At 48.9% G+C, this 14,912-nt stretch overlaps 1 protein-coding gene across 2 annotated transcripts in view; it reads right to left on the reverse strand.

The window, feature by feature from the left end:
- Positions 1-1,428: 1,428 nt before the first annotated feature.
- The window catches only part of PTPN3 (protein tyrosine phosphatase non-receptor type 3), a 75,978-nt gene continuing 62,494 nt past the window's right edge, over positions 1,429-14,912 (reverse strand). For both annotated transcript variants that reach the window (XM_044920376.1, XM_021691205.2), the window contains 5 exons: positions 13,338-13,484; positions 6,336-6,464; positions 5,232-5,377; positions 4,657-4,792; positions 1,429-2,870 (listed from right to left, as the gene is read on the reverse strand). In XM_044920376.1, coding sequence (XP_044776311.1) covers positions 2,793-2,870; positions 4,657-4,792; positions 5,232-5,377; positions 6,336-6,464; positions 13,338-13,484 — 636 coding nt within the window. In that variant the 3' untranslated portion in view covers positions 1,429-2,792. The remainder of the gene's footprint in view (positions 2,871-4,656; positions 4,793-5,231; positions 5,378-6,335; positions 6,465-13,337; positions 13,485-14,912) is intronic.

Genomic DNA, 14,912 nt, shown 5'->3' on the forward strand with positions numbered 1-14,912 from the left:
CTTAAATGTATAAAGTATTGAAGCAGGAATGTGGAGGCACAGAATTTAACTGGCTGTATCTGTAGTAATATTTACTCATGTATTTTGCCCCTTTGGATAATTCTCTTGTCCTGTTCTTCCCCAGTATTTCATGAATTTTGTTGCTAATAACATCTGCTGGGTCTGAACTACTGGCCTGCACAGTGGCAGAAAAAGGTGAGGTGCAACCTTTGGTAAGCTTTTTAGAAATTTATGTACAATAATGACAGCATTTCTGCAACTGTATCAAATAGTTTGTTTTAAGAAAAAAAAAAAATAAACCACAACTCTCCAAACACATTTAGTCTTCTCAAGCTTCTTGCACACAGGGTGCTGATGTATTTTTATCAAACAGCAATAATTTGCTAGACATCCTGATGGCATTTACATTGAGGTCAGCTTTCCACCTTCCCCTCTCTTTTGGGACTTAGCTGGTAGAATGTCTTCTGAGTCCAGATTGAAGAAAGGCACTGGTATGAGGATATTCCTTTGTGCTTTTGTTCTCAGCAGAAGAAATTTTCTTTTGCGCAAAGATCCATAGGCTTCTACTTCTTTTTTTTTTTTTTAAAGATTTTATTTATTCATTCAAGACACAGAGATACAGAGAGAGAGAAAGAGCACGAGCAGGGGGAGAGGCAGAGGGAGTAGCAGGCTCCCCGCCGAGCCGGGAGCCGGACGCGGGGCTCGATCCCAGCACCCCGGGATCATGACCTGAGCCGAAGGCAGATGCTTAACCATCTGAGCCACCCAGGCGCCCCATAAGCTTCTACTTCCATTTCGTGGGTTTTTGGGCTGATGGCTGGTAAGTTAACTTTTCCAAGTAACGCACCTGTAAGCAGTATCAAATAGCGACCAGCTGATGAAAACTCCCGCTGAGAGCATTTATTCGGTCCTCATATTCAACCCACAGCCTCACTATTATTCCTCCTGTCTCACAGGAAATAGAGGAAAGAGACACAGTGCTCCGAAGTGGCCAGGCCAAGAGACAGTTACTGACGAGTGGGACCAGGAACCAAATCTCCAACTGCATAATTGCAACCTCTCCTGGTTCATTCTGCTAGCTTAGCACGAATCCGACAAAGAGGGGGCTTCGGTGGTCTCCTGTCTCACTCGCAGTAGTGGGCTATGGCACGGCGTGACACCTCCCTCCCACCCCTGCCATTTAGCAGTAAAGTACTGGTGGGGGACAGGTGGGAAGCGTGCAACTAAATGAGCTAAGTCTGGAGATAAAGAACCTTTAGAAACCCGGCTCCCATCATCTAGGTCGTTATCCAGCTTGCACCCAGGAAATGACTCGATTGGTCCAGAGTTTGCTAACCATCAAAATGGCCTCACTTCTGTGCGCTATGATATAAGAGCATCCTTTTTCTATACAGCCCACTAAGAAACTGGCTGAGCTTCCTCTCCCTTCAGGATACATAAAAGCCGCTATTTAAAAATACCACATTCAAATTCTTATGTAATTTATTTTTCCTTAAATAATAATTTGCTACAATCCTGTCACAAATTTTTAAAAAATTTAACACAGTATGAACAAAGGCAGGATTCTTTAGGACAATTAAAATCAGGGTGCACTTAGAATAAATTAACATCAAATTGTGTTTATATTCAGATAGCCTGATCCTCTCCTTTGAAATGAAATGGAGACCATTCTAACCGAGGGTGAATGCACACATTTGTTCTTCTATACAGAGACTCATTCTTTATAGAAACTCAACTGTAATTTGAATCAAGTTAGGAATCCTGAGAAACACTTACCATGGGCACACACACACACATCCACACACATCCACGGAAAACCCTCTAGAAGCTGGGTTTCCCATGGCTCCATGACTAGATCTTTCCTCAGAAGGGCCAAAGATTCTGAATATTAAGATGATATCCCATCTCCCCTCAGGAAAATCGTAGTGTTTCAAGTTTAATAGCTTGAAGTAGCAGCAATCCATGTAGTAGATTCAGTAGTCGACAATTCCAGTCTTGGGTTCTGCAGGGACAGCAAGAGGCAAGTGGAAACCCGAAGCACCCTGCTCCTAATGACGGGTGACAAGACACACAGGGAGTCTTCATTCTCAGAGTCTCAACTGAAAACTCGCCGGAACCTACGTTACTAACCTGGTCCAGGCACTGTGTGAGCCCCTGAACGGGTCATTAATGCGGGGAGCAAGCGGGGCATTTTGGACGTGATTTTCAGAAACACGAATATGGGAAGTGGGAGGGAGATGGGGCAGAAAAGGTAGCGCCCGCCCTTCAGCTTGAAATCCCACCACCCTACCACTGAGTACACTCATCAGGGTTCCCTTAGCATCGGCGGGTGAAAGCTAACAGTCCCATCTCTGCCTCGAAGCCCAGAAAGCTCAGCCCTTAGAGTCCTATACACATATACACACAAAACATCCAAGCAACTCCAAGTAGCCACACCCTCTTGTTTCTGGGAGGTCAACAGCACTGCTGGCCTCCCCTCTCAATTGCCCAAGGATGGTTTACAGGAACATGGTGACGTCTAGGGAGAAAGGCAATAGGACAGGCCCCAAACTGAGATCCCCTTTTGCTTATTTCCGAGGACAAACGGGCCTAAATGTTGCGGTAACTGCATGCGTATCTACACAGTTCCTATGTACACGATACCTCTTCTTTAGAACTTTAAAGTGCCTGGCTTCAAATGTGCTCATTCCTTCCCCACAGCCTACAAATTTCCTCTTGCTGCTTCCAGAGAGGCGTCTGTCCTTAAGGAGGATGCCCTTGGGAAAGAGGAATGAACGTTTTTCACAGTTGTCTTAACTGGGATCCAGCATTTGGACTAAGCCTTCTTCATAAACACGAAGAATTGCTTCACATACAAACTTGTACTGGCTCTGGAAAAGAAAAGAAAGCTGTCAGTCCGCCCACAGCTCCGTAAACAGGCCTCGCACCACATCTATGCTCACTCTTTCACATCCCTCACGAGTACTCTGAGCTCCCGCTCTGGGCCAGGCCAGACCCTGCGTACCTGCAGGGGACCCACAGCGGGGCAGACCCCCATGCAGCCATTATTCCTGCATCATGAGGGCTAGGGGCGGCTACCGGAGAGCAATGGGCAAAGCATCATGGAAGCCACAGCCGAGAGAGGAGCCAGCCCATTCCACGTGGCACAGTCAGGGCTCAGAGCCCTGGCCGGGAACACCTGGGCCCGGAAAGAGAGGCTGCACGGGCGGCCGGGCCCTGGGGATGAGGGGCCTTGTGCCACGGTAAGGAGTCTGGACTTTGTCTTAAGCAGGGCCACCGAACGCTGCTCTGCAGGACATGGTTCTTTATGTTAACCAACACCTAAGGACCTTATTTAGTGAAGTGTACAGGGTGAAAGAAAGCATTTCGACGGTGCTTCACCAGCTGGGAAAATCTACCCAGAAGATGCACTGTAAACATTGTGAACCGGCAGTAAGGTCTTTCATAACATGGAAGAGGGCAGAAAACCAGAGTCTTAATAACCTGATCTTGTCCTCTGAATTGTATTTCCTGAGTATAACAGAGAGCTCACCATCATTAGAGAAATGTTAGAAACTTTGTCCACGAGCTTGTGAGGGCACAGAGCTGGCTGCAATGTGGAATTCCCACTCCTTTCTTTGTTGACTCCATCTCCTCCTCCAGAAAGCCCTCCTTGACTTTCCAAAGTCTGCTTTTGACACTCTTCCATTGAGTTCTTAGACTCCCCTTGGACTTCCTCCATTACTGTTGAGATTTATAATGGACTGATCCAGTTTTCCCACCACATGCAAGCTTAGGTCTCTCCGGTGTGTGCAATTATCTAAAGGAATGTGGGATGGTCCCCATTTTGCAGATGGGGAAACTGAGGCTTGGAGAGAGGTTAAGGGACTATCCAGAGGTCACCCAGTATGTGGGGTAGCCTGAATCATGCTCTTTCTTCTACATCACCCGACCTGCCTCTCTTCAACTTCTAGGGGAAACCCACGAGATTTCCTCTGGAGGACACTTCCAGCATCAATGACCCAGATGTGACACACATGGGAGACAGCCCAAGGAGGAGAGAATAGGGCCGTGTGACACGTCCACTGAGCCAGAAGACTCACCCACAGACAGGCAGGTGGGGTAAAACCCTAAGGGGACTTTGCTTACTTCTGATGGACAAATGGTGGGCCAGTGGCTCGACCATGTAGAAGGCAACCAGGGCTGCTCCCTGGCCACATGGCTGGCAGGAAGCACACCACGGAGGCAGCAAAGGGAGAGGGCAGTGAAAGACAGAGGTCATATGGGGTGGGCTTTGGAGCCGCTCAGCCTCTGACAACCTCTGCCACCTTGGGCAAGTGATGCAGAGCCCTTGAGCCTTGGTCTCTTAACATGCAAAGCCCTCCTCCCAGGCCTGGCCCAGGGCAAGTGCCCAGAAAGTGTTGGCTATCATTACTACTTTTTTTTTTTTTTTAAGATTTTATTTATTTATTTGACAGAGAGAGACACAGAAAGAGAGGGAACACAAGCAGGGGGAGTGGGAGAGGGAGAAGCAGGCTTCCCGCCGAGCAGGGAGCCGGATGTAGGGCTCGATCCCAGGACCATGGGATCATGACCTGAGCCAAAGGCAGACGCTTAACGACTGAGCCACCCAGGTGCCCCCACTGTTACTACTTTTATCAGTGGATTTCTACTCACTGATGTCTGCACCATCATGGCACGCTGGTCTCGCATTTTCCGGACAACATCCAGTGGGTAAACAGGCAGGTTTCTCTCAATTAGGCATATGGCTGTTTCCATGGTGACCAGCACACCGGTGCGCCCTATTCCAGCACTGGGGGACAGAAGCAGAGACTTGGGATTTGCTCAGGCAGTATTTCTGCATGGCCCAGCTTAACTCCTAGCCAGTTCCCACATTTACTCAGAGCTTTCCTCCCCTGACCTTCAAGAACACAAAACACACATTCAGGGCATGCTCTTGAACAATTGAAAAGGTCTCTCCTCATATATTCTGAGGCCAGGGGCTTCAACACCAATGAAAAGAAACCCACATTTAAGTGTGGGCTGAGGGTGGGGCTTTCTTCTTCTGGTCTACATTCAGGGATTTATGCTTTCATAAAATTCTACATTTTTTGAAATAGTGAAGAAATAAACAGCCTTCGTGTAAAAGCATCTGGTCTCGTGGGATTTAGGGTGCTCTTTGCCAATTTTCTCCAGGTCTTTCCCTCTGGAGTACGTGTATGAAAACAAGCAAAACCAGAGAGCCACAGTACCTGCAGTGAACTAACACGGGGTCACCACCCACTCGCAGGGACCTCACAGAGTTGACAAACTCCAGAAAGTCTGAGGAGTCATCAGGAACGCCGTGGTCGGGCCACGCGACGTATTGGAGATGCGTCACAGTGTGCTCTTCCCCGGTCTGTAGAAGATGCAGGGTGGCCTTGGTGAGTCCATCCAGAAGGTGGGTGGGTGGGGGGACCCCGGCCTCAGCTACGGTGGTCCTGTCTCCAGCTGCCCCTCCACTCACTGTGCACAGCCCTGCCAAGGCCCCTGGAAACCCGCACTCACCCTCCACGCATCCATCCACTCCCATGCACCCATCCTCCGGGACACGGCTCAGGCCACGCCTCCGGCCCCCCTCAGGACGGCTTCCGTCCCCACTTCTGCCCACTGCGACTCCTTCCCTTTCGCTCCAACGGCACTTGCCATTAGGGCCACACACACTGGCTTTTTCTTTTTTCAGGGGGGCAAAATACACGTAACACGAAGTTTACTATTTTAAGCATTAAGTGTATAGTTCAGTGGCATTAACTACATTCCCAGGGTGGTGTAACCATCACCACTAGCTATTTCCAGAAGTTTTTCATCTTCCCAAGCGGAAACTCTGTAGCCATGAAGCACTGACTCTTCAATCCCCCTCGCCCCAGCCAGCCATCCTTCCACTTTCTGTCTCTCAGATTCTGACTACTCCACGTACTCCATACAATCGTACAATACTTTCCTCTCGTGACTGGCTGGTCTGACCTAGTAGAACGTCTTCAAGGTTCATCCTTGCTATAACATGCATCAGAATTTCCTTCCTTCGCAAAACTGAATAGTACCCCACCGTATAAACAGACCACATCTTGTTTCTCCATTTATCTGTCAGTGGACACTTGGATGTTCCCACCTGCGGATTGTGAACAGCGGTGCTGGGAATGAGGGTGCCGGTTCTTTCACAAGTTGGCTTGTACATTTGCTGAAATGCTCACCAGGTGAAAATGTAGAACAGATCTGGAAGCACCGCCCTATCCAGGACCACGGTGGATGCTGCTTTAGCACCTGCCTCTAAGCTGTGCCCTCCCTCCCCAGCCTCTCCCTGCAGGGGCGCGGCTTACCTCAGTGTTGGTGACCAGCATTTCTCGGAACACATAAGCGATGGTGCAGTCCTCTGACTGACATCGGATGTGAAAGTTGCCGTGTTCCATGACATCGGGAGGATCGGGCCAGTACTGGTGACATTTGGTCTGCAAGGGAACCACCGGGTGTGAGCTAACCTCCACTGTGGGGGTGATGCACATGAGCAGTCACCTGGACGGACAGGTGGGGCATGTGGCCAGCACCCTCACACTCACACCAGGTACTCTGAGAGCTGCTGGTGGAAGGGAGACTCAGGCAAAGCCCATCTGCTCTGTGTCTGTTCCCTGAGGGCGGCAGAGGAGGCTCCCCTCCTCTCCTAGAAAGTAGGGTGGGGGTGGGCCTGCCAGGGGCCAGGCCACAGCTCTCCCACCAGCCTGGAGCTGCAGCCTGGAGGATGAGTACAGAGCTCATCCTCCTTGTCACCAGGGTCCGCTTGCTGGAAGAACAGGAGAGGCCTCAGACACGGTGCCTTGACATAGGAGCAACCTCTCCTCCTCCTCCGTCCTCCATCCCCCATCAAGCCCACTCCTGGCCCTCAGGCCCCTTCTCTGCTCTCCACACCCCCTTCCACCTCACCCTCCTTCACCATCCATCCCCTACCCACTCGAGTAGAAGGCCTCAAGGCCCAGCGGTTACGAGCACACAGTGGGAAGCCAAACTCCACTGGACTCACTTTCACCTCTACCTGCTAGCCTATGACTTCGAACCTGCCTCTCAACCTCTTGGATTTTCACAGTTTTCACTGGATAGATGGGGACAACACCTGCTTCCCAGATGGTGACAGAGGCCGGAGGTAATGGTGAGCAGAGCCAGGCTCACTGTGGGGGGCCAGGTTACCATTGTTGCTATGAGTCCCCCATCAACTTCAGTAAGGGTGATCAGAAATCCCATAGAATTCCCAGTAAAAGAAGTTCCCAAACAGAGACAAACATCCCTTTACACTCAAGCAGAGTCCCCTAGGCCCTCAGAGGCTTTTGTCCATGACTCACAGAGCTGACACACTCCCCAGATGACAGATGGGGAGCCCCGGCCTCAGAGGGGTTAAACGACCTGCCCAAGGTCGTAGGGCTGCTGCATCTTCCCCCGCAAGCTCAGGCTTCCCCGCAGGCTCACCGAGAGCCCACTGCCTCTCCCTGTTTTTTATCCTCCCTTCCAAATCCTGAAGCTTGGGCCACAGCTGTCTTAGCTCTTGCCTCCGGCTTCAAAGCAAAACTCAGGGCCAAGCTGTCCATCTCAACACAGTGCCATCAAATTCTGACTCATTCAATTTTTTTTTTCCCTCTAAGCCTATAGTTGCTGGGCCCATCTTACATAAAAATTATATTTGTGTACAGCTAAAAGGGGCTATAAACCAACAGATGCACGTGATTTGTCTAGAACAGCTTTTCTATTCTTATTTTCAAACGTCACAGGGAATATTCGAAATTAAAGTATGCGGCCGGAAAATTGGAGTTAAGAATTTACTTGTCAACCTTACATATGGGTGTGTGGGCTAGTGGCCATTTCCCAACTTCCCTTAGACGTGAAGGGGCTACTGTCCCCAGAACCCAAGGCAGAGTCGACACCCACTGGTCTACATCTGCCTCATCCTCACAGGGTGCTGGGGAACATCATCAAAACGACACGACCCCACACTGGCCCATGAGTGGGACCTGGGCACTCAGAGGCGCCTCCCCTGCTCCCTGTACTTAGAATGTGGGTTCTGCTTACCTTTCCTGCTCCCAGAGGGTGCTGTGAGGACACGGCCTTAAGACAGTAATGCGGTGCTGGAAACACCTATCCATAGACGTAACCGAGCCCAGGTAGGGCCTCTTTATAAACTTTAAAGATTTGACGGGAAGGTGCGGGGACCCATTTGTCTCGCTGCTACCCAAGACAAGCCTTGTAAGTTCCCTTCGCTTATTAAAACCGTCACCTACCAAGGTGGAGTGGCCCACCTCTTCCTTCAGTCTCCCCCTGCCCTCTGCATACGGGGGCCGGCTTCAGATCACACCTGGGCAGCTCCCGGGAGGGCTCTCTGCTCTAGACTCCCAAGCGTCCTGCCCACAGGACTGCTGATGCGAAGGGTCTCTGAGGTGATCAGCCCATACAAGGCAGAGCCACAGATATCTATTTCCAGAGACTCCCAGTGAATCTGACCAGAACTGGACTCTCTACCCCTTGATCAAATTTAGGTTTTAAGCCTATTTGGATCTCCAAGCACTGAGGGTGTAGTAGAAAGAGCAAGGAGTCTGTGGAAACCCTGAGTTTCAATCCTGGTTAATAAGCTCCACTAACCAACTGTGTGATCTTGGGCAAGTTACTAGACTTCTTTGAGTCTCTGTTTCCACATTAATGCTGGCTGTGGGGCGTGAGGATGCTAACAACTTAAGCCTACTATCTCCTGACCAGGGTATGCCCAGCACTAAATGGTACTTTTTATGGACGTTAGCTTGGCCTCAAAAAACCCTATGAGGTAGGTATTATTAGTGTCTATTTTGCATATGAGTAAACTGAGGCTCTGAGCGTGAATCTACTGCAGATCATACATATCAGAAGCGGTGCATACATAGATGTAAAAAATAATTTTTCACCCAGAGGAAGCAACCCTGATGGAAGGTGCAGGAGAATGTTTTTTCAATAGAAGAGCAATACTTCTATAGGTCTTTTTTCTCTATGAGGAAACCTGTGAACCTGAAGGGAGACTAACACGAAAAACATTTTGGGTGGGAATGAAACCAGGCAGAAATCAAGGCGATGCTGCAGTGGGAGCACCTCACAGGCTGGAGGAGACCCCACTCGTGGACGCACCTGCTGGGCACAGCCGTGATCAGGGGCTCTGGCCAGCCACATGTCCGCGGGGAGGCCCACTCTACTAAATGCACGGTAGGGGAAAAAGGAAATGGGGCATGCTGAAAACCTCAACTCTCAGAACAAGGAAGGGGTGAAGCTGCTGGCCTGGCGAGAACCCATGGGTGGTGGTGAGGAGCAGATGAGGGACCTCAGGATAAAGGGCTCGGGTCAGCTGAGGGTTCGTAACAGGAGAGGGAGGAAACACGGAGCTTGGATTTTTAGAAGAACAGGTTTCTAACAATCGATACACAGTGGGAGTAAGTCCCCAGGGCCCGAGATAGCGAAGGCAATACTGACTCAGGAGAAGGGGCCGGCTGGGATGGGCTCACGGGCTGGGAACCAAAGAAAGCCCCTGGGTCACAGGGAGACCTCAGAGGAGCTCAGGTTCAGAGCAGATGCCAACAAAAGGCGGGGAGGTGGGATGTCCTCAGGACAGAGCAGGAGGAGCAGGAGGAGCAGGACCCGTAAGAGCAGGTGGAGGATGCAGGGCCTGTGGGATGGAAGAAAGGGCCTTTCTGTCCGGGCTGGAACAAACAGGAGGAGGGAAGAGGGGCTGCTCTGCAGGGCGGATCGTCTGTCACTCACCACGCCCGCCGCAGCTCCTGAATGACCTCAGAGCTGGGAAGGGGAGAGCCAACTTGACAGGGAAAAGAGAAGCCCAACCCAGGGAAAGGCACTGCGTCCCGCTGCGCCGAGAGACCTCGTAACACGGGAGAGTGGCACCTCCATGAATACTCTGAGAGAACTTCCAGGCACCCAGAAGTCACAGAACAACAGAGGCAAGCAGAGCACAGGTTTCGAACGGGGAGCCTTGCAGGCTGTGGAAACGAGAAGGCGACAAAGGTGACGTTAGTCACCTACAAAATAGCAGAAATGGCCCAGAGCAGGGTCTGCAGAGTGTGGGAGCTGCTGGTACAATTGGGGGATTCAGTAACACGGAACTGCATGCACGGGGGGAAAGCAAACTTTTTTTTTTTTTTAAGATTTATTTATTTAGTTTTAGAGAGAGAGTGTGCTCGAGTGGGGGGGGGAGGGGCAATGGGAGAGGGAGAGAATCTTAAACAGGCTCCACACTCACTGCAGAGCTTGATGCGGGGCTTCCTGAGATCATGACCTGAGCCTAAACCAAGAGTTGGATACTTAACCGGCTGAGCCACCCAGGTGCCCCAAGCAAATTTCTTCATATGTGCCAAGGATTGTCTTGAGGGTGGCTTTAACATCACTTCCCTAATTTTTATGAGAGACGGAGAAAGAGAGCGTGTGTGCACACATTCATATGTGCCAGGCTTTGGGTTCAGAGCCTGCAAGGCAAGGCATGAGTACTCAGAATTTAATAACACTGTTCTCTCTCTCTCTCTCTCTCTCTATTTTTTTTTTGAGTAGGGTCCACTCCCAGAGTGAAGCCCAACACAGGGCTTGAACTCACAACCCTGAGGTCAAGACCTAAGCTGAGATCAAGAGTCAGACGTTTAAATGACTGAGCCACCCAGGCACCCCTGGGGTCTTCGTATTTTTATGCATACCTTCTCCTTATGGCATGTGATATTTGGCTTCCATTTAAGGTATATCTTTCAAAATAAATTTATTAAAGCAAAAAAAAGGTAAGTCAATTTAAAGAAAAAATAATACTATAATAAAATAAATACAGTCTAGTCCCAGCAATACCTGTTAAGGTGGTCCCCAAAGTGCTACCTCTGCTAGCTGACATTTATGTAATATTTATTGTGTGCCAAGCACCCTTCCAAGAAACCTACCTGTATTAACCCCTGACAATCCCACAAGATAGCCGCTATTATTATTCCATTTTTCCCAGAGGTTTTGTAGTTTTCCTAAGTCACACAGGTAGGAAATGATAGAGCCGGGATCTGAATCTGAGTCTGCCTTCTTGCCCACCACAGCACAGAGCAAGAGGGCTGTGAGTGCTTCAGAAAGAGAGAGGGCAGGACTGTGAGTCAGCCAGGGTTTCCTAAGTTCAAAAACAGGTCCAAGTCTCTTCATTTCCTATTCAAAATGAAATCAGAAAATCACAAAAAATAAAACAAAATATAAAACAAAAAATAAAACAAAAATTTAAAAAAATAGACAAAACCGAGACTTCTGGACAAGGAGATCAGGTGATGCTTTGTGATTTCAGGAAAGCCTTGGACAGTCTCTCAGGGTAACAGGGTTAAGACAAGGTGGAGAAATGCAGGGGCTGGGAGGAGAGCTGGAGAATTACAACTGCTCCCCAAAGGGAGGTTCTAGAAGGAGGTTTCTACTGCCTCTTGAGGAACCTTCATGTTTTTTAACAGTGACTTACGCGAAGAGAAGAGATTCTGATCAAAACTGTCAGTGACAAGAAGCTGAGAGTGACAGCCGACACAAAGAACAATAGAAAGAAAGCCGCAAAAGCCCCAGAGAACACATGACAGGCCAGATCCGATGGCCGAATCCAACCAGTGATGATGACACACAAAACAACACTAACATACGCTGGACTCTTGCCACATGCGATTCTCTAAGCTTTTTGCATATACCATCTCCGTCTTTACAAACCGTCCGAGATGGGCACTATTATCACCTGCACTTCATATACAGGGAAACTGAGGGCCAGAGAGGTGAAGTAACTCGCTCAGGGGGAATCAGGTTGTGAACCCGGATTGTCTGTCTCCAGAGCCCCGGCAGCATTCTCTATGCAGCTTTCAAGAGTCAAGGGCAGGGGCGCCTGGGTGGCTCAGTTGGTTAAGCGACTGCCTTCGGCTCAGGTCATGATCCTGGAGTCCCGGGATCGAGTCCCGCATCGGGCTCCCTGCCCAGCAAGGAGTCTGCTTCTCGCTCTGACCCTCCTCCCTCTCATGCTCTCTGTCTCTCATTCTCTCTCTCGCAAATAAATAAAATCTAAAAAAAAAAAAAAAAAATTTAAAAAAAAAAAAAAAAGAGTCAAGGGCAGAGTACAAAACAGGGCAATTGGCCCGACAGCAACACCAAGACAGAGACCAGACACTTTCTGCTGGTCACAGGATTAACGGAAGCCGAGCTTATAACCTTTGACAAAGTCTAAGGTTATTTTCAGATACCTAAAAGGCCAGTGCCTAGAAGAGAGGGGTAAAACTTATTCTGTGTCTTCCAGGTGGGAGAAGCAGGTGGGGTGGAGGTTCAAAGCCATGTAGATTTCAGCTAGCTGTAAGGAGGAATATATATATATATATTTTGAATTGGAGCTGAACACCCATAGGATGAACCCTGGAGGTGTTTTTGCAGAAGTGGGGAGCCCTCTGCCTCGGACAACACACAGAAGTCCTTTGCAATCCATGGGGCTCTGCAGAATTAGTTAGGAATTCTTATTTTGCTGTTTCAGGTGAGAGTGTAGACTGTTCTCAAACATACTATTCATTCTAATCTGCATATTCTGATTTTCGGCATGGATCAATTTGGTATTCTGAGCAATGTACCAAGGAGGGAGGCCTGGGAGGAAGCAGCACACGAATCATTCAAAGCAGGTGGCTCAAAGTTAATTTATATCGGATTTTGGAATGGGTTTCTGAACAAATGTTTCCTAATGAAGATATCTTGCTGTATGCACAAGTTAAGAGAATGCACAATACAGGTATCCCTTGCACAGTGACTTCTGTTCTATAACCAGTGATCTGCTCCTCCGGAAAATGCACGCCCCGCTAAGCACAGTGTGGTGCTCATCACTCTCCTAATCAAGCCCTTCTTCCTCTTTTTGCATCGGGTTTTGCTGCATCACAAGTGAAGGCTGACAGAGGCTGTAATTTCTCCTACTTTTTATGGCCACTGTCGCACCCACACTGCTCTTCTCAGAACCAGCGCTTGTCCTGGGTGGCTGAGGCTATAGTCAACACGGGGGTTCTGGGGCAGGTGAAGTGAGACAAGGGGAATAGGCTTCTGGCTTGTTATAATGGATCTGAGACAGGAGCAGGAGGGGCTGTCTGATCACTTGTTAGCTCGGGGAAAGCCAGGGAGTGGGCAGGAGTGCTGAGCTGCCCCTCACTCAAGGTGTCTATCAGTAGCTCTCTAAAGGAGACTTACGGGTCACATAGGGGCTGGACCAGGGGGCATTAAAGACCCTTTCCAGGTCTGAGATTCATGTTCCACAGGGCAGTTTGTGACATACCCACGTCTGAATTGGAAATCAAGCCACTTACCCGCCCTCGCTCTGTGAGAGTCGTCAACATGACAATGAGTGATAACTTCTGATCCCAGACGACTTGCCAAAATTGTGCACAGGTGTGTGGCAGGGGACCCTGAGCAGCAATGTACTTGTTCACAAGGTTAGCAGCAGGAATTTCCATCTGGCAAGAGATTGTTCAGGCATTAGTACCCGTCACCGCGACAAGGTGGACACGGAACTGGATCTTAAACTCTTCTAGTTGGTGCCTGACATCACACCAGAATATCCCATCAATTTACAGCCAACAGGGAAAATCAAAGAAAAAGCTATTTTAAAAAATCCTTGAAAGATGCCTGACGATGACGCTAGCATTAACTACTTAAGGTAAAGCCGTACAACACGCAGGAGGCGATAATCAGACACGTACCTACAAGACGGCAGGAGAGTTTCAATGACCTTTACTGCTATATCCTAAATATAATCGATATTGGCCATCTGTATTTTCAGCAATACATACCAGTCCTCATGCCCAAATCTTTCCCCACACAGGGCTTTCTATCAAAATCCACTGACTTTCTCTGGTGCACAGACCATACAGGCTTATACCCCCACAAACACTACGCCCTGCTTTCTGCACAGCTGCCAATGCTCGTGTCCTTGAGTTGACCAATCCTTCCCCCACCCCAGCCTTACTGACATATAATCAACAAATAAAAATTGCACGTATTTAAGGTGTACAACAGGATGGTGTGATATACACATATGTTGTGAAATGATCACCACAATCAAGTTCATGAACACATCCATCACCTCACCCAGTTACCACTTGAGTTCATTGATGTTAAACGTCAAAATGTTTTCAACTGTCCTCAGTGTCCCTCCCCCATCCTGCTCTGCTTGCATTTCTTCCCTCTGAACGGAGTCATTTCTATGAAAAACATTCAGAACCTGCTGAGCTTTGAAGCTCCTCATCTTAGCTGGGGAAGGCTAAGAGAGGAGCCTAATTCATAGTTTGGTTGATGCTTGGGTTAATGGCTTCTTCATCCCTGGTCTTAGCTCCCTCATATCCTCATGGTCAAGGAGACCGGACTGCGTGACCTTGCTGACCCCACCAATTCTGATGCTCTGCTCTCAAGACACCAGGAATGGTGAAGGGAGAGTCAACGAATTCCACAGATGTTTTGGAATAAATGGAATCACTGATAGGATCCATTTTTATTAGGTAGTTCTTGATATTTTGCTATAACTTGAGAACTTGAGAAATCATCTGTTCATTTAGATCAGGGTTGGCAAACTGTGGCCTGAGGGCCAAATCTGATAGCCACTTTGCAAGCTAAGAGTGTTTTGGGTTTGTTTTTTTTTTTTTGAGATTTTTTTTTTAAAGATTTTATTTATTTATTTGAGAGAGAGTGAGAAAGAGAGAGAGAGAGAGAGAGAGAGCACAAGTAGGGGAAGCTGCAGAGGGAGGGGGAGAAGCAGGTTCCCTGCTGAGCAGGGAGCCCAATGCCAGGCTCGATCCCAGGACCCTGGGATCCTGACCTCAGCCGAAGGCAGATGCTCAACTGACTGAGCCACCCAGGTGCCCCACGGTTTTTTAAAAAAGATTTTC

This window comes from Neomonachus schauinslandi, chromosome 13 (assembly GCF_002201575.2).
Source record: "Neomonachus schauinslandi chromosome 13, ASM220157v2, whole genome shotgun sequence".
In the NCBI taxonomy this organism is placed as follows: Eukaryota; Metazoa; Chordata; class Mammalia; order Carnivora; family Phocidae; genus Neomonachus; species Neomonachus schauinslandi.